The sequence below is a fragment of the Danio aesculapii genome, chromosome 6 (assembly GCF_903798145.1).
Source record: "Danio aesculapii chromosome 6, fDanAes4.1, whole genome shotgun sequence".
Lineage (NCBI taxonomy): Eukaryota > Metazoa > Chordata > Actinopteri > Cypriniformes > Danionidae > Danio > Danio aesculapii.
The window spans coordinates 23,658,583-23,683,623 of record NC_079440.1 but is presented as its reverse complement, the minus strand read 5'-3'; the positions used below and the strand labels follow the sequence as shown (position 1 = coordinate 23,683,623).

General features: G+C 38.8%; 1 protein-coding gene across 1 annotated transcript; it reads left to right on the top strand.

Annotated features, from left to right (window-relative positions):
• The first annotated feature begins 1,560 nt into the window (after nt 1–1,560).
• On the top strand, nt 1,561–24,741 carry LOC130230666 (kynurenine--oxoglutarate transaminase 3). Its single transcript, XM_056459795.1, has 13 exons — nt 1,561–1,610; nt 4,076–4,144; nt 4,225–4,369; nt 6,825–6,974; nt 7,061–7,147; nt 7,231–7,356; nt 7,518–7,638; nt 7,723–7,799; nt 23,594–23,683; nt 23,762–23,948; nt 24,066–24,139; nt 24,215–24,301; nt 24,472–24,741. Exons 2-13 carry the CDS (start codon nt 4,086–4,088, stop codon nt 24,526–24,528), a joined length of 1,260 nt encoding a protein of 419 aa, XP_056315770.1. The 5' UTR covers nt 1,561–1,610; nt 4,076–4,085; the 3' UTR covers nt 24,529–24,741.
• The last annotated feature ends 300 nt before the right edge of the window (nt 24,742–25,041 follow it).

Below are 25,041 nucleotides of genomic sequence, written 5' to 3'. Positions count from 1 at the left end.
AATAACAATAATAATAATAGTGAGAATAATAACAGTTTGATATTTACTGTAGTATTATATGCACTCATGGCTAAAGATAATAATATTAATAATAACAATAATAATAATAGTGAGAATAATAACAGTTTGATATTTACTGTAGTATTATGTGCACTCATGTCTAAAGATAATAATATTAATAATAACAATAATAATAATAGTGAGAATAATAACAGTTTGATATTTACTGTAGTATTATGTGCACTCATGTCTAAAGATAATAATATTAATAATAACAATAATAGTAATAGTGATAATAATAACAGTTTGATATTTACTGTAGTATTATGTGCACTCATGGCTAAAGATAATAATATTAATAATAACAATAATAGTAATGGTGATAATAATAACAGTTTCACATTTACTGTAGTATTATATGCACTCATGGCTAAAGATAATATTATTAATAATAACAATAATAGTAATAGTGAGAATAATAACAGTTTGATATTTACTGTAGTATTATGTGCACTCATGGCTAAAGATAATAATATTAATAATAACAATAATAGTAATAGTGATAATAATAACAGTTTGATATTTATTGTAGTATTATGTGCACTCATGGCTAAAGATAATAATATTAATAATAACAATAATAGTAATAGTGAGAATAATAACAGTTTGATATTTACTGTAGTATTATGTGCACTCATGTCTAAAGATAATAATATTAATAATAACAATAATAGTAATAGTGATAATAATAACAGTTTGATATTTATTGTAGTATTATGTGCACTCATGGCTAAAGATAATAATATTAATAATAACAATAATAATAATAGTGAGAATAATAACAGTTTGATATTTACTGTAGTATTATGTGCACTCATGTCTAAAGATAATAATATTAATAATAACAATAATAGTAACAGTGATAATAATAACAGTTTGATATTTACTGTAGTATTATATGCACTCATGGCTAAAGATAATAATATTAATAATAACAATAATAGTAATAGTGATAATAATAACAGTTTCACATTTACTGTAGTATTATGTGCACTCATGGCTAAAGATAATTATATTAATAATAACAATAATACTAATAGTGATAATAATAACAGTTTCACATTTACTGTAGTATTATGTGCACTCATGGCTAAAGATAATAATATTAATAATAACAATAATAGTAATAGTGAGAGTAATAACAGTTGATATTTACTGTTGTATTATCTGCACAAGGTGAATTTTTTAAATCTGTACAGAATCTGATAACATTATCAAATTAAAAATGGAAATTGTGTAGTAATAGTATAGCTTTTTTGCAATTTTTTTTAAATTTGCTGTATGTGTCAAAACATATGGTTTTATTTAAAGAGGCATTGATGTATCAGAAGAGGACAGCTGCATGTGCAAGTGTTTTGATTTAATTTGGCTGTTTAGTTTCACTGTTTATCACATAGTTTGTTCTCGTGTGGAGGAGTTTCTATTGCTTGTAAACATAAATAGCAAGGCGTGTCCAATAGCCAGCTACAAGACAGGTATATAATCAGTGAAAACCAACCAGTTAGTTTCAGGAGAAGCATTTAAACATCAGAAGAGGACAGCTGCATAATGTAAGTCTTTTGGCTGTGTTTAGTTTACTGTTTTTTTAAGGGTGGGCACAAGGGTTTTTGAGAGGGGATACCAAATTGGGAAAAAAATAGTTTCAATTTAAATCCAATTTTCCCAATTTCAATTGCATTTACAGAATATGGTGATGCAAAATCCAGGAAAATTTAGATTTAGTTTAATTTCCAAGTAACATAAAAAACAACAACAACAAAAACTTGATTAACTGTATGCTCAATTACTATTTTGTCATATCAATTGGCAGATAGACAGATCATCAAAAATAATATGTAAGCTACCTGTGGAAATGTTGATCATTATTTTATTAAATATCTTTCATGCATAAACAACCATCTTTAGCTAATGAAAAGCTAGCTTTTGTGCAGCACAAATTCTTAAATGTTAGCTATCATTTATGTCAGCATAAAGCTATATTTAATTAAAAAAAAGCATATTTTTAGAGGGGATGTTTGTGTGCCCAAACCAAAGATTATCAGACATTTTCAGTAAAGTATGTTTGTCATTTTGACAGAGTCGGCCTCACAATGCTGTTGTTTTCATAATGTCAAAGCCAAAACAAGCAAAAAACCACAATACCATTCTAAACTGAAAATGCTGCAGGGCAAATGACACAGAGCCCGTTTGAATGGTTTGCTTTTACTATTGAGTTATGATTTGAACCATGCAGTGTAAATATATCTAAACAAGACAGGAGCGGAATCCCGGAAAATTCATTCATTCATTTTCTTTTCAGCTTAGTCCCTTTGTTAATCTGGGGTCACCACAGCGGAATGAACCGCCAATTTATCCAGCATATGTAACACAGCGGATGCCCTTCGAGCTGCAACCTATCACTGGGAAATACCCATACACTCTCATTCACACACATACACTACGGACAATTTTAGCTTACCCAATTCACCTATACCCAACACAATCTGATGACAATTCGTAACTTTTTGATTTAGTGGCTAATTCTTATCAATTCTTACAATCTGATTCGTACAATTTAGTACAACTTGCTCATTACTCAATGACAGTTGGGTTGGGGGTTTGGGTGCCACGCCACTTTTTTAAAATCATACAAATTCGTACAAATTAGCCACTAAACTGGCAAAACGTAAAATACTTACGTTTTTTCATGAAATCAGTCTGCTGTACCATATCATCAGCTTAGAATTATAAGGTTCTATCTGACATTTTTGTCAAAATTGAGTTATTGACATATTCTTATTAAATGACTTATTTACATTATGGGATGTTTTTTATTTGTTGTTTACATTTTAAGACTTTTTATTTAAAAAAACAAATGTTACACACATACTGTTTGCTACATGGAATGCAAAAACTTTGAAGTTCAATATCTCAAAATCATTCAGAATGCAGATAGAACTTTATAATTCCAAGGTGACGACATGTCTTTGGACTGTTGGGGAAAACCGGAGCACCCAAAGGAAACCCACGCAAACATGGGGAGAACATGCAAACTCCACACAGCAACCTCGAACCACAGCAACCTCGAACCACAGCAACCTTCTTGCTGTGAGGCGACAGCACTACCTACTGCGCCACCGCATCTCCTATCCCAGAAAATAATCCTTGGAATGCTGATCAATGAGTGACATGTTTAGTTTACTCGCATATGATTATACATTTTGGTCCATTTCTCCTTTTTTTTGCATTTACTGCAGATCATGATAGTCTATTATAGTTATGTAACTGTATTAGATTTTTTTTTTTTTTTTTTTTTGATGACCAAGTTATCAACTTTTAAAGATCCTCTGATATAGCCTATGCATTTACACTGCACACGCAGATGCAATGACCTGGAAAAACTTCTAAAAGAATAGAAAATAATAAAAGAGCTCTATTTTCGCCATTCCTATATCTAATCTGTTCGCAGGGTTTAATTTTTGCTTCTTTTTGACATGTTGATTTGCTAAAGTTTATAACAAACGTGCTCATTTGGCCATCTTTGTTTTTTTAATGTAGACTAGGCCACCTGATCTCACGAGAAAACGTAAGTATTTTACGTTTTTTCAGTTTAGTGGCTAATTTGTACAAATTCGAATCAAAATTGTACGATTTTAAAAAGGAGGCGTGGCACCTAACCCCACCCCTAAACCCAACCGTCATTGGGGGATAATCAAATTGTATTAAATTGTACGAATTAGATCATACGAATTCATATGAATTAGCCACTAAATCGAAAAGTTACGAATTGCCGTGCGATTGTGTTGGCTAGCCCTACTGTAAATTGTGGAACCACTTAACTGAAAGGAATCTTGTCTATGACCACAGTGAATGACAGATATGAATCCTATTCATCTGTATTGCATTTTCAGTTCTGCCCCACACATATTACAGATTAATAGCTTTTGACATTTCTTCTTCCAAGAGAGTGCATGTTTTGCTAAATTGTCAATTTCTCTTGACATTTTTTTATTTTGTTCTTTTATTTATTTTTTAGTAGGTGTAACATGTCATCTATAAAACACAAAAGTGCTAAGAGGATAGAAGGTCTGGATAAGAATGTATGGTAAGTACAGAGAAGTTTTGCTAACATACATGTCACATACATGTGTTAAATGCTTTATTAATGTCTTTTGTGTTGTTCAGGGTGACCTTCACATCAGTGGCAACAGACCCTTCCATTGTCAATCTTGGACGGGGTTACCCAGACATTCCTCCTCCTTCATATGTGAAAGAGGGACTTGCTCAAGCTGCATTGGTAGACCGGCTGAACCAGTACACACGCAGCTTTGTATGTTCTGTCTATACACCATAATTATCTTTTTTTTTTTGCAGTAGTTTTTTAGATACCATTAGGTACTTGTTACATATTCACGGCTAGTGTTTTCTATAAATGTTAGAGCTTAGTGTAAAATACTGGTGTAGTTCTAGCTAAATTGTGCACATAGAATGTATGTAAGAGCTTAGTTATTAGGTACTCAGATATTAAACAGATTATAAGATACGAGAATTTTATGTACTAGTATTAAATATATTCATTCATTCATTCATTTTCTTTTCGGCTTAGTCCCTTTATTAATCTGGGGTCGCCATCTACATGCCAACTAATTCTCATTAGATTATAAGTAGACTGTTAGGTTAGGGTTAGGGTTAGGGTTGGGGTTAGTGTAAGTTGACATGTACTTGCAAAGCTTCTTATAGTCAGTCAAATGTCTGTTGAAGGAGCAGTATCAACAGATATTAAGCAGACAGTCTGGGGGGTCAGGGAAGAGGTCGCTGATGAAAGTGAAGAGTGTGGAGGAGGGGGGTGGGGGGTTCCTGGCCAGAGACCACGGAGATAGCAGCAAAGAAAAAAACTGCATTGAAAACATGTAACGGGTGTAAGGCGGAATAGGATGTTGATGATTAACAGAACACTTTAGTTTTTGTAAGTTTGTCAATCAAATTTAAAGCCCCCCTCCGCACAAAAATGGAACTATCCAACTCCGCGCTTTGCACTGATGAGCGCTTTTTTGACTGGAGTTGGCAGCAACTCTGAAAACGAAACCAAAAGTGCTGGCCAGCGGACTTTTCTGATTTGCTGGTCAATGACATAAGTAATAAAATGACAAATGAATATTACGAGAGAGGTATAATAATATATTATTCTGGTTTAATTTGTTTTCAATATTAAATGAAATGCCTTATTTTGGTAGTTTGGAAGTCGATCGTTTGGAGCACTCGTTTTACATTTCAACGGTCTGAAAAATATAACAGAATTTTATAGATTGATCTTATTTGCAGTGTTGGGGGAAAGGTAATAGGCTGTCATTACAATCTAAAGTTACTTAAAAAGTAGTTAAATGTGTTACTTAATTACTATTCAGCTTCAAGGGAAGTAATGTGAAAGTATGTGTTATTTATTTATATTCGTTTTTTAAGAGTAATGATAATGTCTCTGGGGCCCCCGCAATGTATGGGCCCTTACAATCGTCCTAGCTTTATTTCAATGATTTGGCAACCGTCAAACGTCATCAGGGAAACGGTTTGAATTTCCGCTTAGTAAAAAAACCATTTGTGTCCCAATTGGGACGACACTACATACATATACTATGCTGTTGAGTGTGTAAGTGCATTAGTACGAAGTGCATAAATGCATAGTGTGCCATTCGAAATGCAGCTTATGTGTCTCGGCTGGCCTGGGAACGCCTCGGGATTCCCCTGGAGGAGCTAGAGGAAGTGTCTGGGGAGAGGGAAGTTTGGGGTTCCTTCCTGAGACTGCTGCCCCTGCGACCCAGCGCCGGAAAAGCGGATGAAAGTGAATGAATGAATGAATGAATGAATGAATGTTATTATTAAGATTCGTCATTTTACTAATAACATTTAATTGAACTCTGCTGTGACCATTCAAACTAATCATATTATAATAAAAAACGAACTGGTTACTGGTAATAATCACAAAAGATTCTAGTGTCTAATAAATAAGTACAAGCGCCCAATGAATGCCTATTAGCATAAATTAACAGGCACTATCTAAGTAATATGTATCTAGCATTTAAGCTCTAGAATTTAACGAATCCTTACTAGTGATATTTTAAAAGATACTAGTCATTATTGGAAATAATTACATGTCAGAAATGAATTGGTTACAATGAAATTATATGTTTACTAACATGAACTAAGTGTGAACAATCTTCTACAACATTTTTAATCATAGCACAACATTTACTAATGCATTATTAAATTATAAATTTGTGTATAAGTTTGTGAGCTTCACTGAATTAACTAACAACTTTGTTCTCAACTTTGTTGTTTCAAACACTTAATGTGATAAATCTATTGGTAATTGTTTGTTCATGTTAGTGAATGCATTGACTAACATGAACCAATGGACCATTATTTTAAAGTGTTGCCAGAGTTTTAGTCTCTCTCATGTATTCATATTCAGCATACTATTAGCACACTGCGCAAAAATACAAATACTGGAATGAGTACTATTATCTAGTTATTAAGACCTTGTACTGTATCTCATGAATAAGTGTCATTTTACAAAAAACAAAAGTTGTCTAAAGAAACACTAGTAACTAAAAAAATAAACATTGATTGCCTTATTTATTATAATATGTATTAAGGATTTGTGCTAGTACTTAATGGATAATATATTAGTATCTAATGAAAGTACCAGTTGTATGAAATTCAATAGTATTTATGATTTATAGAATATAAATTAAAATATCTTGCCATTTGTATTGTTTGTTGGTTTTCAGGGTCACCCAACACTGGTTAAAGCTCTGTCAAAAGTGTATGGAAAAGTCTATGATCGTCAGCTTGACCCTTTTAAAGAAATCCTGGTCACAGTAGGTGCATATGGATCTTTGTTCAGCACTATGCAGGCTCTGGTTGAGGAGGGAGATGAGGTGAAAACATATTTAGCACTTACATGTAATGTTTTAACATATAATTGCACTCATGCATTCTCAATTGCTTGTTTTCTCCCTTTCAGGTTGTTATTATAGAACCTTTTTTTGACTGCTATATACATATGGTGAAAATGGCAGGGGCCAAACCTGTTTTAATACCATTGCGATTGGTAGGTAAGCCTTTTCTATTATAAAAATAACAGTGTTTAGTATATTAACATGAATCATGATATTTGATTACGCTGTTCTGCAGAAGTCAACCGCAACGACTGGTATAAGTAGTGCTGACTGGGTTCTGGACCAGGAAGAACTTGCTAGTAAATTCAACTCAAAAACCAAGGCTATCATCATCAACACTCCTAATAACCCTATTGGAAAAGTAAGGTTACATGTATTACAAATACCTAAAATGTCCTAAAAATGCCAAGGTTGTGGGTAATATGTGGTACTTATTTCAGTGTATCTCACCATGGATAAAAGCATCTGCCATATGCATCTGAAATAGCAAATTGTTAATCTACAACTCTGTTCAATTTTTAGATATTCAGTAGGAGCGAGCTGCAAGCTATTGCAGATCTCTGCATCAAACATGACACTCTGTGCTTCAGTGATGAGGTTTATGAATGGCTGATATATAAAGGTCATGAGCATGTAAAGATAGGTATGTGGTGCGTCTTAACGTATTTGTGTCAATGGATTACATATTATAAAAATGTGATGATTCTGCGCTATTCTTTCTGAACAGCAACTCTTCCTGGAATGTGGGACAGAACCATCACTATCGGCAGTGCAGGGAAAACATTCAGTATGACTGGATGGAAGGTATTTGAACATCATCTTCTGTAGTTATCTTTATGTCAAGCCTGGAGTAGGTATAATTCACCCCAAATTAAAAGGTACAAAAGGTAGATTATGTTGTGGAAACTTGGAAAAAAAATATATAAAAAAAATAAATAGTACTGTAAAAAAATTGTAGGATGTGTGCATTCCTAACTTAATCATTTTGTTTGTATATTGAAGTTTTATTTAATTTTGTTTTTAACATTTGTCATGAGTCACTTTTTTTTTACTGGAATTTAATGTATAAAAAGGAAACATTTACATAAAATAAAAAGTTTATTTCTAAACTAATTTCGAGAGGAGCACATAATTATGATTCAACACGGCTGGTTCTGCATTAAATAACGCATGATTCACCAATCAGAAGATTCCTAACTCACGATAAATAACTAGAGTTTCTACTAAAGTTATCTTCGTCTGGAAGAATCACCCTTCCTTCCACCTTTTCCTTTATAGGGCGGCACGGTGGCCCAGTGGTTAGCACTGTTGCCTCACAGCAAGAACGTCACTGGTTCAAATCCTTAACAGGCCAGCTGTCGTTTCTGTGCAGAGTTTACTTGTTCTTCCCGTGCTCACATGGATTTCCTCCCACAATCCAAACACATGTCATAAGTGAATTGATCAATCTAAATTTGCACTTTAGTCGAGCTCTTAACCAGCAGTATATCTCCACATAGCAAATTATAATCTGTCATCAGCTCTAAACAAAAGGGGTAGTTCTCGAGATCTACCTAAGCTCACACTCCCGTCTCGACCTACAAACGAGAGGGAACCCAGGCTCGAGGATCTTATGAGCTCTGGGCTCTCTCCCGGGACAGCATGCCAAACACGCTTTATAATCAATCATCAGCTAAGTGTGAACACCTGAAATGTTTTTTTTTTTTTGGTTCAAAATAATAGTTGAACTAAAGTGACAGAAAAAAAAAAAATGTGAGTTTTAGTCATGGATAAATCTTGAGCAAAATAATAATGGTTATGATTATACAAATTATCCTGCAGTCTTACAAGGCACCACGGGCAGTATGGGAAATGAAAATCACATTTCTTTTCTGTAAGAGAAATTATTTTTAACTATAAATTAAAGCTTTACATTGGAAAAAACAATTACATGTTATTTACTTTGAGTTACAAGTTTGTTAATCAATGAGTTTTTTTCTCATTTCTTTCATTTGATTGCTTTCATCTCATTTTGTTTAGAAGCTAAATTCCTATAAAATTTCACCAGCCAATAATCAACATGTCTATGATTTCAAACCACTTTATAAGTTGTATGTTTGTGCTTATTTCATGATCTGTTGAAATTCTGAATGGCTGGAAGGTGTGCAAGAAATTTGTTTACCCCATGGTCTGTTGAAATTCTTCATTCTGATTGATTGGAATGTGTGCAAAATATAATTTAAAGTACATGAAGTTCCTGTCAGTTTTTAAATAATTGTGCCACCCTCAAACATTAGTTGTAACCATGATAATTCAGGCCATATTCACATGTACAATACATAGGTAAACTGAGTTATAAACTGAGTTTTCCCCACTTTCATTTTTTAAAAACTCTCTGTCCACATGATAATGCAAAAATGTGAGGAATGAGGAGATGTCACATTCCGTAACTGATGATAGTTCAGTGAAATATTGTGCTGCTAAGAGCACTACTAGTTTTAACTTCCAAGTCCAAATCCTGGAAAATGACCATGGAATACTCTGGATAATTACAGGCTTGCCAGGCAAAGAATTACTCAACGTAAATTGCTTATATATTTTGCAGTCAACATACAATATTTAGCTACTATGTATGTAATGTGTATTAAGCCATCTCAACCGTGCATGCTCAAATTAATAACAAGGTGGACAAACTCTTAAAATTTCTTCTTTTTCTTCATTTATATTTTAGTAATCTACTACTGTCAGTGCTCAGAGTAGAATGTCTGAGTCCTCAAACTGCCCAATAATTATTTTGCCCTGTGGGACCACAGCTTCCTATACTACTACAATACTAGTAAACCATTCACACAGACCTCCTGAATGTAGGCAAAAGTGGACTCAGATCTCTGATATGTGATTGGTTTCTTCTCACTGTTCTTGATGGAAAGACAACATGATTTTGGTGTTCCTGCTCTGCTTCTAACAATTCTTTCTCCCCTGTTTCTAACCAGACCTCTCTTGCTCTGTGTCTTTTGTTGGACCAGTGTGCTTGTTTCTGTTTTTAATCTTGATATTTCTTTCTGAAAGTCTCTAGACCTGGCTTTGATTTTAGTTCCTCCTGACAGACTGTTAATGGTGTTCTTATATTTAGTCCCATAAACAGTTGTGCTGGCAAAGATCTATATGCCTGCAGAGTAACTCTGCACACCAGAAGTGCCTTATGAGTATCCTCCCCCTTTTTAAGGATTAATTTAACTATTTGGAGGTTATGTGTTAAATCATAATCTATCGCAAACTCTCCATATTCTTTCAGGAGAGAACTGAGGTTTGTTATCAGTAACAAGTGTCTCTGGCACTCCATGTCTTACAAATATTAATTTCAGTTACACTGTCATTGAAGACAAGTCAGCGACTTTTATATAGTGTGAGAAGTAATATACTACTCTCTGCCATGGCCTATTTGGATGCTCTGTTGTCATCAGTGGCTCAGTTGTATTGTCTCACATTTCATGAAACTGCTCACCTTTTTCTTTGGTTTGCTTTGCGAGACCAGGGCACCACATACTTTGTGACCCTCGTGGATCTTATCAATTATATCGTCGCGCAAGTCAGCCAGAATAAAGAGTCTGCCAGCTTTCATCAATAGTCAATAATCCTGATGGTATTGTTGGTATAACTGCAATGGTGGTGAAAGTGCACTTGTATCGTTAGACCATCCATTCTGTACCAAATTTCTCAGTCTGCTACAGGTCTCATCTTTCTCTTGTGCAGATTTAATCTGTGCTAGTCTGTTCAGTTGCAGGCATATTTTTACTATATGACTGATGTATGCACATACTTCCTCTTCCCTTTTTTGTTTTCATCAGTAGGAGCAGATTGTATTAGTGCCCTTGATAACGCATCCACTGTTATCAGGGTTTTTTTTTCTCAGAACATGCTTGATTTTGTACAGGAACCTGAGTAATCATAGTTTAAATCTGAGAATGAAAGGAGGCAAAAAATCCAGAGCTCTACTACCTAGTTATAAATGAGAGGTATATGATCAATTTGGATACGTAATTCCATACCAACCAAGTATGTCTGAAATTTGCTCACATGCCCATATTAGAGTGAGCACCTCTTTCTCGATCATATCGTTGTTCTGCATCTGACATTCCTCTTGACATGAATGCAACATGTTGCCATTCTCCCATTGTTTGTCTGTGATAGGACTTCTGCTGAAGTTGAAGCATCTGTTGCAAATTCTGTTGCTCTGTTTAAACAGTATTGAGGCAAAACTGTGGGTGAACTTAACACTCTGCACAACTGTAAAAGCTGCACTACCTTATGCCAATTCCATGTCTGTTTTAATTAGATCTTGTAATGGTTCCGTCAATTTTGCAAACGTGGTGAAAACGTCCTTGAATATTTCACCATATCCACAAATCAGTCACATGTTTTGGTGTGGGCATTTCAGTTATGGCTTTAATCTTTCATGGGTCTGCCTCTATGCTTTGTGTTGTCACCACATAGCCTAGAAACATCACTTTTATAGCAAACTATCATATTTCATTGTTAATGATTGTTTTTTGGAATTCATCATCACCAGAATATTTCCAGAAATGTCTGAGCCAGATGCTTTCGGGATTGGAGGGCACACTATGCAATGCAGACTACATCCTCATCTTTGGAACAACAAGATAAAAGGTTTCATAGAGTGCTGGAGTAACTCCAGATAGAGGAGCTGACTCTTAACAACAGTCACTTTTAAATGGTGGAATGAACACCACCCAGAATCCTGCTGTTGCATCCAGATTTTTTTAAAGGCAGTAGCCCCTGCCATCTTCACAAATGTTTTGTCTACCGCTGGAAGTAAATGTCTTTCCCAACATACATACTCAGTCAAGTAAGTCAGATCAGAATATATTCTCACTTTTCCATTTGGTTTTGGCACTACGACCATCCTCCATACCAGTCTGTTGGTTCTTCAATAGGTTTTATAACACCTATTTGCTCCAGACTCCACCAAGCCTGGAGAAACTCCACTCCACTACAGTAGGCGTTTTTATTTACTCTTTACTCAATGTGTTTGCAGTACATTCCAGTCAATTCAAGCCCAAGCCCACGCACACACAACACACAAAGACTGCACCGCAACATGAGCATTTTACACCCTATTTTCATTTCATCATACAGTACACACCTTCATCTGTTAACATTAGGGTGTGGAATTGTCAGTAAACTGTCAACAAAGCAGACTTTATTCCAGCATTTGCATCACAGCCTTCACATACTGGTTTTGACTGAGACCTGAATTCGTCCCCACACTGTCACTCCAGCTGCTCTCTCTAAATACATTGCATTCACCCACACTCACTCCCCGGCCATCTGGAAATACTCAAATTATTCTGACTTTATCAATAATTCTGGATTTGAATTGCATGGAGTCTCTATCACTTTGGCTAATTTCATATTCTGGTCAATTACTGTCCTCATGGTCAGTTGGGTGCATTTATTAAAGAACTGAAAGGGCTGCTGTCCTCATTCCAAAAGGATGACAGCCCGGTGATTTCAGGTGACTTCCATATCTACTTTGACAAACCTTATGGTATAGATTTTCATCTTCTCATTACATTATATAACCTCAATCAACTTGCTCTTATCACAGTCACAAGGTGCACACTTCAGATAATTTCAGCATTACATTCGATTTACTTCCCACAACCACACACCACTCTCCCAAACAGTCTCTTTTAGATGTAATCTGTGCTCTCTGTCCTCCACATGCTTCTCCTCCACTGTTACATTGTTCTCTTCTCTTCTCTTCTCTTCTCTTCTCTTCTCTTCTCTTCTCTTCTCTTCTCTTCTCTTCTCTCACTTTAAAATCTTGCCTAGATGAGATCTGTCCTTTCTGCACCAGGCAGATGCACTCTTTTCCTTCTAACCCCTGGCTCTCAGGGCAATAGAAAGAGCATGCTACAAATCAAAAGCCCTAGCTGACCTAAGGAACTATCAAGCCCAGCTGGCATCATTTGCCTACCAACTTCATTCAGCCGAAAACCTATACTACCATTAGAAAAGCAACAGCTCTTCAGACACCTGCAAACTGTTCAGGCTGTTTAATACCCTGCTTTGTCCTCCTCCACCACCTCCTTATCAGCTGATGATTTGCACAAAAGCACTCAATCTAGCAGTCTGTTTCCCTCCACATCCATCCCAAATCTCCATCAAACAATGCCCTATGAAGAAGCATCACTCTCCTCCTTCCTTACAGAGGATGAAGTATGTAAACTTTTCCTCTCTGCCCATCCACAACCTGCCCTTTGGACCCAATTCCCTCACACGTCCTGCAGGACATTTCCCCGGTCATGATACCGGCCCTAACACATATTATTAACACTTCAATCCACAATGGCACACTCCCAACCATTTTAAGCAGGCCTGGATAACCCAGGTGCTCAAAAAGCTTGACAATCTCAAAAGTTGAAAATTACAGACTGGTCTCTCTCCTTCCATTTATTAGCAATTAGGCTTCAATTGTGGACATTCTACTGAGACTGCACCACACTTGGTCACTAAAGCCCTTTGGAATGCCAAAGTAGGCTCTAAATAATCTATTCTGCTTTTACTGGACATGTCTGCTGCTTTTGATTGGATGAATCATCAGATTCTGCTGTCCACCCTCTCATTATGCAGAATGCTGCAGCTTGTCTGTCCGTCAATGAGCCCAGGGGAGCCCATATACTGTAATACTTCTCTTTATTTTTCTGCATTGGTTACCAGTCGAGGCTCCTATCAAGTTCAAATCATAGATGCTTGCTTTTAGAACAGCCACTGGCTCTTAGAAAAACCAGATCCTTCCTAACAGATCATGCTACGCAACTTTTAGCCCAAGCCCTTGTCATTTCAAGGCTGGACTAGTTTAAAGTTCCGAGCTTGAACACCGAGACTAATAACCACGCACACTGAATTAACTTTGACTGAGGCACCAGAGCCGCGACACGGCACACTCAAACACGCACATTCGGATGTTATTAAAAATGAATCTAACTTATTCAGATGGCGCTCTGTGGAGCAGCAGAAATATAAAGTGTCCCGAATCGTGGCTAGGTGCTGCGGACAGCCGCCGACTTGAAGCGACGTTGTGTGTACCATGATAGAAACCTATGTTTAAAATTCTGAAATGCATGTCGCTGGTGTGCGACCTGCAGGCAAGTTTGTTATTTTATTTCCAATGGATGGACGCACATGTGAGGCAACGTGCTCGCACTTTCAATCTGCACATAGTTAAGATCACAGGGAGCTTCTGTGGAGTTTGAGCTCAGTTAGATCTCGAGAACTGCCCAAAATGCCTTTTGCTCGGGACAGCAGCCGCATATTGAAGAACCCCCCAAAGGGCAAGGAGATCAATCCTATATCCGGCTGCTGGATATATTATTGAGAAAGAATGGAGAAAGGGGCTCCTGTGGGAGCAAAAGTAGAAAGAGGATCCTGCGGGAGTCTGGGTAAGAAGTAAGGAGAGGGCTGGGATTGACTCTTGCAGGAGTTGAAGCTTAAGGTATCACTCCTGCAAGAGTCAAAGCTGTGGGACCAATCTCCTAGAGGAGTCCGGAAAGGGAGGAGGCGGTGAAGACTCCTGCAAGAAGGAGCCAGGGGCAAGGACTCCTGTGGGAATCGAAGCTTGGGAATAACTCCTGCGGGAGTCAGAGCTAGGGAGTGAGGACCTATGCAGAAAGAAGATATAAAAGCTGGGCTTATTGCTTGAAGCAAAGTAAAGTAGCGAAGGGACTCGATGCTCAAAGGAAGAGAAAAAGAGAGGAAGAGAGACTCAACACTTAAAGGAAGCCGAGCACTCAATGCGGAGTCAGAGAAAGGGGGACCGGAGAGACTCAACGCTTTGAAGAAAGCTGAGCACTCGACACTGGAAGGAAGGGGATGAGAGGATGGACTCAATGCTATGAGCCAGCGTAGCACTAAACGCTGGAAGGAAGAGAGGTTTGTTTCTCTTTCGGGAAGCTTGGGGTACCACTCCTGCAGGATTTGCAGGGGCCAGGATTCTGCAAGAAAAGGGAAAGGGAGGGGGCGGTGGAGACTCTTGCAGGGGTAGTAAAATGGTAAAGGGGTGGCCAGGGGTGGACATGACTCCTGCGGGAGTCGGGGCTGCGGGGAGTAGAGAAGCAGAGTAAAGGATGCGAAGCTGGAAAAAGGGGAAGTGTATGCAGAGTTTGCTTGCTCAGAAGCGAGGGGGGCAGAGAGTGCTTTGCTGAAAGAGGGGAGCATGGATTAAGCTCAGTGCTAGTAGGGAGGGTGGGAAGAGGAATTGGCTAATGTAGTCTGATTCCTCTGGCTTCCAGTGGAAGGGTGCCAGCTGATAAGTGTTTGTTGGGCGGCTTTGAGGTTGTAATGGCATTTGATTGAAAAATTTGATTGATTGTGGCGGAGGACGTCTTTTAGGTGCTTTTGGAACCAGAATGGTGTTATGGGATGGTTTGCATCATCTACGAAAAGGGAGGAAAGGGTATTAGAATTTTGACATCTTCTGTAGTGAGAAAAAAGCTAAGAGGGTTTGAAAGGGACTTGTAGGGGAGGGGAAATCAAATATATGAATGAAATGGCCTTTCCTGGACTGGCCTGTCTTGCTTTGTTTGATAAAGAAGATAAGGGTTTCTTCATCCAACACAGTTTGATCTGAGATCGTGGGGTGAATAACTGGGTTAAATTTGGAGGTTAGGGTTATCTTAGAGCATCTGAGGAAACCCAAAAATGCTAGGTTAAATATGACATCTAGGGTGCGGGCTGTATGTAGCAACTGGTAGCCTTTGCAAAGTGTAGAAATGCATTTGGAAAGTATGCCAAGAATGATGGGTTGTCTAGGATCTGATGGGGAGAGGGGTGGGATTTTGTATGCCTTTGATGAGGAGGTTAGTTTCAGAGTTAGTTATGGTGTTGAATGGGGCTCCATGAATTAATTTATGAAAAAAATTTAATGCCGCTTAAATAGCTTTTGATGGAGCTAGCTTGGATGTTCTTTGCGGTGAGGAGATGGGAGATGAATGAAGTGATAGAGAGGAGGGAGAAATCAGGAAAATTAGCTTTATAGAGGGAATGGAAGTGTTTGAAAGTATTTCAAGCTGTGAAGCATGATTGGAGAGTTCAGGGACCTACAGCTTGTAAATGGGGGAAATTGAGGTTTCACAGAGGTTCAAGGCAATATCAGTTTCGAATAATAAGGGACTGGGGTTGGATGGGATCTGCCTCTGGAGCTAACAGCCAGAATCTCTGGAAACACAAACGAGAGAGAAAGAGAGTCAGCAATTTCGTAAGAGCTGGGAGGGCAGGAAACGTAACTAGTTGATCTGGGAGTTGGGCGATCTGTATCAGGGGAGAGGATGATGAACAGGCAGGATGTGGTTGGGTGCACACTAGAACGGCAGAACGTGCAGGATAGATTGCTACAACCTAAAAAGACTCTGTTAATCAGTTGTGCAAATCAGTGTCAAGGGCCCCCCAATATGGACACTGATTCCACTGAGTTACGCGGATGGCACATTTTGTGGAAAAAGTTTGGTACATGTAAAAGTGAGTTCCCACATAATAAAGCATAAGCTGGCGGCGCAGTGGCGCAGTAGGTGGTGCTGTCGCCTCACAGCAAGAAGGTCGCTGGTTCGAGCCTCGGCTGGGTCAGTTGGTGTTTCTGTGTGGAGTTTGCATGTTCTCCCTGTGTTCACGTGGGTTTCCTCCGGGTGCTCTGGTTTCCCCTACAGTCCAAAGACATGTGGTATAGGTGAATTAGGAAGGCTAAATTGTCCGTAGTGTATGAGTGTGAGTGAGTGTGTATGGATGTTTCCTAGAGATGGGTTGCAGCTGGAAGGGCATCCGCTGCGTAAAACATGTGCTGGATAAGTTGGTGATTCATTCCGCTGTGGCGACCCCGGATTAATAAAGGGACTAAGCTGAAAAGAAAATGAAAGAATAAATAAAGCATGAGCCCTGCGATTATGGGCATGTAATTGTTTAACTCAAGCTTCTTATGTGGAAATACGACACAAATGGTTTCTGTGAAACGTGAGAATGCAATATTAAACTCGGCTAATGATATTGTGCAGAATTGTGTATTAGTGGATGGTTTAAGTGTTAAGGAAAATTCACTGAATCTACCAGTCGCTCTGCTGAAGGAGGTGCAATGGGTGAAAGTAGTGTGAAGAGATCTACGTCAGCACCTGACAGAACATGGATTTTCGCTGCACTGGAGACAGGGGCAGAAAATTTTGCGGGATGTTGAGTTGGATCTGTGCTAGTGAGTGCAGATGGGAATGTAGTGGGAGAATAGAAAGAAAGAAGGCTAGATGAGGGGAAGTTGGCTGGAGGGGACCGGACGCTAGGGAAGGAGCTAGAAGCAGTTGAGTTTGGGGAACAAATGAAATAGGAAGAGTAGGACTGGAGGAAAAATTAGAAGAAGGAGATCTAGAATTGTCCATGTGAGAGTATTGTTGTTGGGTGGTAGATAAACGGTAGAGTGGCGCGTGGCAAGGGGATTATTTTTGATGTCTTCTTTGGTGCAAGGGGTTTCTTTTTGATGTCTTCTTTGGTGCTTATGCCGGCGGGGAGAGTGTAGGCAGAGAATACAGGTCGTGGCGTGTGTTGGAGTTTCGGGTTTTTCCTCTTGGTGGTGACGTAGGTGGGGGAGTTTAAGCAGTTCTTTTTTGTTGAGGGAGCGAGGAGCATTAATGCCAGCATTGGATAAAACGTTGTGGAGTTCCTGGATGATTATTCTTAAGGGCAAGTTGATTAAAGAAAAGGCTGAGGGGTAGAATTAAGCGGGTGAAGTTGTATGCAGCCTGGAAGTGGATAGAGAAGGGGATACTAAGTTGCTGGGAGGTCTGAAATAGGAGGAACGGGTGAAATGTCGACCTCTTGCTGGAGGCTGGATTCTCTTGCAGAGCGGGGCTCTTGGAGGAGTTGTTGTTGTTGTTGCTACTGCTGTTCATATGAGATGCTCTCAAAATTAGTTTCTAAATAAACTTCACATATTTGTAGTTGTAACCGTAACTTGTTATTATTTTTTCATGCTGCCTTTCCATGTCAGCCCACTGTCCATTTGCAGTATTTTCGGGCAATCCACTGTGCTGTGTTCCAACCACCAGCTTGTCTCTGATTATTTTCTCCTGCATTTAGCCATATTGGCAGTTTTCTGCTAATTTGTATATTGCAGCGGTAAATTTTTCTGCTGATGCACCAGGCTCTTGTATTATTTTATTAAATTGTGCATGCTCATATATAACATTGTGTTTTCCAATGCAGTATTTATCCAAGGCTTATTTTAAGTCTTTGTAGACTGATTTTTTTGGGCTTAAGCCTAATGTGCTCAGAATGTCATCCACTTTGTCTCCTATAGGGTAGACAAGTGCATTCACCTCGTATTTACTATACTTGCTGTTCAATCTCACTGACATTCTGAATCTTTCCATTCTGTGTATCCAGTTGGGCCAGGACAAGAAATCTGTGAAGTTGACATTTTCTGGAGATTATATTGAGAACAGTGACTCTATCTTCTTTACTTTTAGCTGCTAGCTAGCTGCTTTTCCTCTCCCCACTTGACACTTCTTCCTAGCATTAACTGACACATGATTTTCCACTTTCGTATGGATAATCTTTGCAATGTTCATATTAATAACGAGATGGACAGATCCATTCTCTAAACAACATGTATCCTTTATTATTTGTAACACTTGCTGTTTCCCTCTCTCTATGTTCCCCCTTAGATGTCCCATATCACACCAATTCCTGCTCTTTTACTCCCGTCAGAGTGATAACATTTACATCCTTAACAATTATCCATATGTTTTTAATATCAGTTTTAAGAGTTCGCCCTTAGCTGATGATTGATTATAAAGCGTGTTTGGCATACTGTGGGGTGAGAGAACTCTGAGCTTGTGAGATCCTCGAGCCCGGGACTCCCTCCCATTGCAGGGCGAGAGAGGAGTCTGAGCTCAGGTAGGTCTTGAGAACTCCCTTGCTTGATAATAATAAATGTAGATTATAAATAGCTATGGAGAGTGTATGCAGAATTCAACGCTTGTCTATGATGTCGATTTAGTTTTGTCAATTTACTTATGTTGCATGTCTTTGGACAGTGGGAGGAAAACGAAGAGCCCGGGGAAAACCCACGTGAACACGGGGAGAACATACAAACTCCACACAGAAATGCCGACTTGGCTAGGTAAGATCTGAGCCAGTGACATTCTTGCTGTGAGGCAATGATGCTAACCATTGGGCCTCTATGCTGCCCTGACAAAGAAAGGGGAGGAGTAAGGATGGAAGGGGGGATTCTTCAAGACGAAGATGGCTAAGCTAAGATACTCTGGTTATTTATAGTGATTTAGGAATATGATTGGTAAATCGTGTGTTAGCAAATGAAGACCAGCTGCTATCAATCATAAGCACGTGCTCCTCTCGAAATTAGTTAATAAATAAACCTCACCTAAAGTTGTTGTTTTTTTAATTTGTTAATGTTAATCAGTTGATTGGGAAATCGAAAAGAACTGCAAATATGTCATTTAGAACAACAACCGGCCAAAACAAAGTTCATTTTGAGTTTGTTTTGGCAGTTTGAAACTTTTTGGGGAACTTTATTTTGGCTCCTAAACATCTGAACTACCATTGGTCTCTGATGATTTAGCAGTTGCTTGGTGTGTTCAGGAACCCCACCTTATTTGATGCCATTCATATCGACACAGTTCAGACTAGTCAGACAGTAGGAAAACATCCAGGACAACAACACCATGTCAGCAATGTGAATAAACTGGAGGGTCAAGTAGTAGAGGTGGTATAGATGTATTATCATTCGCAGAGAGATTTTTAAGACTCTGAGTCACACACCAGGTGAGAAACCCACCTCATTGCAACATGTCCAACAAAGTTCTAAACATTCTTCCTTTTAGTGTCTGTATGTGACAAATAAAAAGCAACATGGTGGGGCATGTCATGGTTGGTCTTCTTTTGTGAGAGGCTGGAAAAGCTTGTTTGGCCTATATGAAACTGTTCTTCTTTCACAGCATCCATTGTTGTTGCGTGTGTTGTTGTTAGAAGTAATTTGAGTGTCATTATACATTTACAACCCTGCTTCCTGCAGCACAGGGATGTTGGAAAGTCAAAAACAGTACCTTTATTCAGCCTTTCCGAACTTCCATTTGGCTTTAAACTGAAAGCCAAAAAACAACTTTGTTTAAAGTTTGCAGGAAACGGCATAGTCTTCATTTACTCTCAAATCTGTCATCTTTTACCATCCATTCAGTTTTCCAAACCTACTGTTTTAAATCCGTAGAATTTATTTTTGTACAATAGATTTTAATGGATTTCAACATTTTTAATTTGAACATACTTCATCTTTTTTGTGTTTAACTGAATAAATGCTAAAGAAAGGTTAAAAAGATTTGGAGCACTTGAGGGAGAGTGATGAGTGCATTTTTGTGTGAAGTGAACATCTTGGTTATGAACGTAATCCACATTCCCCAAATAGGGAATGGAGACGTGTGTCTTTAGAAAGACATATGAGACATCGCTAGATGACAAATCACTCTGAAGAGTAAGAAAATGGGTCAATGAAGTGCCAAATGAATTGGCAGAGCTAAGCTCCACAGGTGTCAGCAATTAAGTCATTAACAGAATTATCAGCATTTAGATTTTTGCTTGCTAAAGAGCCGATCACTCAGCTAACAGCTAGAGTCTTAGCTGCTGTGGCATCATAGACATCTCAGGGAAAGTGGGTTTCATTCATAACCGAGACGTTTCCCTTCATGGGAACTCTGACATGTGTCTTGAGTATGGAAAACGCCACGCCCCTGATGTAACGCCTCTGATGTGAAGTTTGCCAAGCATAGTGTGAGCGCACAAGCATCACTAAGGGCGCAACCTTCCAATGTCCCCTAGGGCCTTTAATTACCATTACATGGGAATTATTTAAAAGAATCTAGATCGGGGGTCGTAAATATGCTTTTACCTAGCTAATATAGTCTAGGTATTTTAGAATTACGACAGTAGGTTGGGAAAGCATGCAAGTGTTATGGAGGGGGAGTGCTACATATGAGAAGCTGGTTAGTGAGTAGGGAAGACAGGTTCGCCTGAAAAGGGGAACACTCCGTGGCTGAAATAAGCATATAGGGTCACCAACGGGGACCGCACATAGCTAGCACCAATCCCCAGCATGAGGGAAGCCCAAGGTGGGAATACCAGACATCACACTGGGCCAGGCATTAAGCTTCTCTGCTGAGTCAGGTGTTGGGGGCCTTGGAGAAGTTCTCTAGGGTTCGCCTAAATGGGTAACTTACTAGCAGAACAGAAAACGCAATGCGCGGACAACTGAACTTGGTTTCTCTCAAGGTTTTTTTTCCCTTTAGTTTCGCTCATTGGTGAAGTTTTTTTTTCCTCGCCGCTGTTGCCACTAGCTTGCATAGTTTGGGACTTGTAGAGCTGCACATCGATGGATTATTCTTCAGCGTTTGGACTCTCAGCAGTGAATATTAAAACACAGTGAATTCAACTGAACTATTCTAAACTGAATTAAACTTAAACTCTACTATACTGAAACGGAACTATACTGTTTAAGTCACTATAATCTTCTCTGTGAAGCTGCTTTGACACAATCTACATTGCAAAAGCACTGTACAAATAAAGATGAATTGAATTGAACAATTCGCTAATGCAAAATGCCACCGGAATCCTCACCTTCCTGATTGATACCAACGCGACCAGCAGAGCTGCCTTCATGGACAAAAAAACTGTAGATAGTTTTACTGCCATGATCTGCCCCCGTCGCCACCAGAAAAAAACAGGATAAGAAGGGAGAGAGTGAGACACGGAGTGAGCATCCTTCAGGTCTATAGCTGCAACCAATCTCACGAATGGATGCACTGGGGGAATGTGCTTCTGCATGAGCATCTTGACTGGCATCCTGAACAGATGACAGACCAAAATGTACAGATAGTATTGGTTATCATACCCCGCTCTATGGGTACGATGAAGTGGGAGTGTAGACCCACTCTTCATCTCGGCTGGAGGGACTGGCTCAATTGTATTCTTCTCCAGGAGGATAAGAATCTTCCCACGTGAGACAGGGGTGGCATTGCAATGGCCGCTTAAATACACACCTGTGAACTTTGGAGGATGACAATAAATTGAAATGCATAGCCGAGTCCTGACCATCCAAGTAAGCTACTACGACGCACTGAGCAGCAATAAACAGTCTGACAGAGTCCGAACGAGCAGCATCACTGGAACGATCACTGATGTACCCATGGAGGGGCAGCTTCGGGATGGGGAGTGCTCACCCCGAGAAGTGGAGCGCCCCAAGAAAGAGCTGGAAATAAGAGATTGACTCTTACCTTCCTCCCAGGATCCTGCAAAGAGGCTTGAGGTGCAAGAGAAAGGACCCCATCCTCTGGTGCCCTAAAAGCCTGTGGCGAAGTGCACCAAAGCTGAGAGCTGGAAGGCAGCGCGTCCCATGCTGGAAGCAATTGGGCTTCCACACCCGGAGGGAGGAAAAGCCTCTTTTATTTGGATCACTATATTCATTTGCAGGGGGGAGCCCCGGCCCCCCACCTGGGAAAGAATGGTTCTTCTCCTCTCCAAGAGGCCCGCCTCAGTTTTGCTTTGTGGTCCGATTACCCGACTTAATGGTGACCTTCATCAACTTCCTGCGGAAGGGTTGGGGGGTGGCTCGGCGTGTTCACCTGCCTGCATGCTAACCGTTTTCATGGGGGGAAACGGGGCTAGCTTGGAAGCCGCAATCTCAGCTGCACAACAGCCATGCCATCACAGAGAGAGCATGAGCTGTCCGCAAGCACCACATCGACATGCTGAACCCCCAGACATGTGACGCAGTACCCATGCACATCATCCGCAGATATGGAATCTCTGCATCCAGAAACACACAGTCAGAACAGTGTCTTGAAAAAGACGCATTGCTTGACAATGTTGCTCTCTTAGGATCTGTTCTTTTAGTGAAAACTGCTCTTTTGGCTACAAGCAAAACATCCAGGTGACAGGAAAGGAGCCCAGGTTGACCGCCGATATCGTACATGTCTTCGCACACACTGGTGTAAATACTGCTTTCTTGACAAAATCAGCTTAGCAGAGGTACTCTTCAGTCTCTAGTGTGAGGCTCTGAAGCGAAAATTTAAATGCTCGCTTCACAAACACTTAATCGCTGACACCTGTGGAGCTGAGCTCTGCCAATTAATTTGGTAATTCATTGGGCAAAGATTCATTCATTGTTTCCAGAATAAATGTTAGTTTTGACACAATATACTGTATGTGTGTGTACTGTCTGTGTATATTTATTGTATATGCATATATATATTTTCTTACTCTTCAGAATGATTGGTCATCTAGCGATCTCCCATATGTCTTTCTCAAGAGACAAGACTCTTTACTTCATATTATTGATATTATAAACCATTGTATTTTTTAGTTTTGCATCTTGACACATAATTATGCATAAATGCTTAAAGCCTTTTTTAAGATCATTTTCTCCCCTCAGCAATGAGCAGTATGATGGGAAATAAATGACAGCATTTTCAAATCATTTTAAATAGCATTTTCAAATAATAACAACATAATAAATAAATAAATAAAAAATAAAATTTTTTGTTTGTTTGCAGTTGGGCTGGTCCATTGGACCTGAACACCTGATCAAACACCTGCAGACCGTAATGCAGAACAGTTTACATTCCTGTCCAACACCATTACAGGCAAGTTCTGTATGTGATATTTTAGGGTTGTGGTTGTATACAGTCCACTTTTCTATACAAGATGTTTCTGCACAACAGGAGGCTGTTGGCCAGGGTCTTCTTCGGGACTATGAGTTGATGGGTCAGCCAGACTGCTACTTCTCCTCTCTGGCTTTAGAACTGGAGAGTAAAAGAGACCGTATGGCTGCCATTTTCGCTCAGACCGGCATGACTCCAGTGGTTCCTGAAGGAGGATACTTCATGATAGTAGATGTCACAGCACTCAGTAAGTTCCCTAAAGTGATGTATGTTAGTGAAATTTCATTTACTGAGGCAAAGGTGACATTGGCTGAAGGGGAGATTTGTCTGATTGGAGTTGTTGTGTCTTGTCTACTGAACGTAGATCAGGATCTGACACATATGGGAGATGATGAACCATATGACTACAAGTTTGTCAAGTGGATGATAAAAGAGAAGGTAGGCTCTTTTTTTAAATTTAGAAGTAATTAACAAAAAAACTTCAGTAAAATATACATTTATTCATTTATTTAGAAATTGGCTGCAATTCCTGTAACAGCTTTTGTGGGAGAAGATTCTGTAAAGCAGTTTGAGAAATACATTCGCTTGTGTTTTATCAAGGTAAAGAATTTATTTATTCTAAAAACTATATTTAGCTGTTTCATTTTTTTTTTTTTTTTTTTTTTTTTTTTGTTTAAAACTGTCTGGATAATGCAGATAATTTTCCAAAAATAACATTAAAAACCTTTGCTAATGGCATGATTTTGATTTATTTTATTTTTTCAATACAGCAAGAAAGCACTTTGGATGCAGCAGAGGCCATTCTGAAGAACTGGAACAAAGGCTGATAATGCTGTAATACAGTATACAGACTGCTCAGATTTACAACATTTTATTTAAATATATGTAGTTGACCTAAACGGTGGCTTGAGTGAGTTTACAGTTTGTATTTACAGTTTTCATTTTTAAAGTGTGGTTTTTCATTTTGAAACTATTACTACTAATTACATTTACTTAATTTAACACTTGTATAAATAAAGTCTCCTATGTGGGGAAACCAATATTTAGTACTGGCTTTACATGTACTGGCACATGTACAGTTGCAGAAAAAGGTCTGTGAACGGTTTGGGATTACTTGGATTTCAGCATAAATTTCACAGAAAATGTGTTCAGATCTTCATCTAAATCCAACAATAGAAAAGCACGGCCTGCTTAAACGAATACCCTATAAATCCGATGTTTTCATGTTTTTTATCGAACACATGTTCACAACATTAACAGTGTAGGGTAGAAAAAGTATGTTAACCTTTGGGTTTAATAACTGGTTGTCTCTCTTTTGCCAGCAATAACCTCAAACAAGC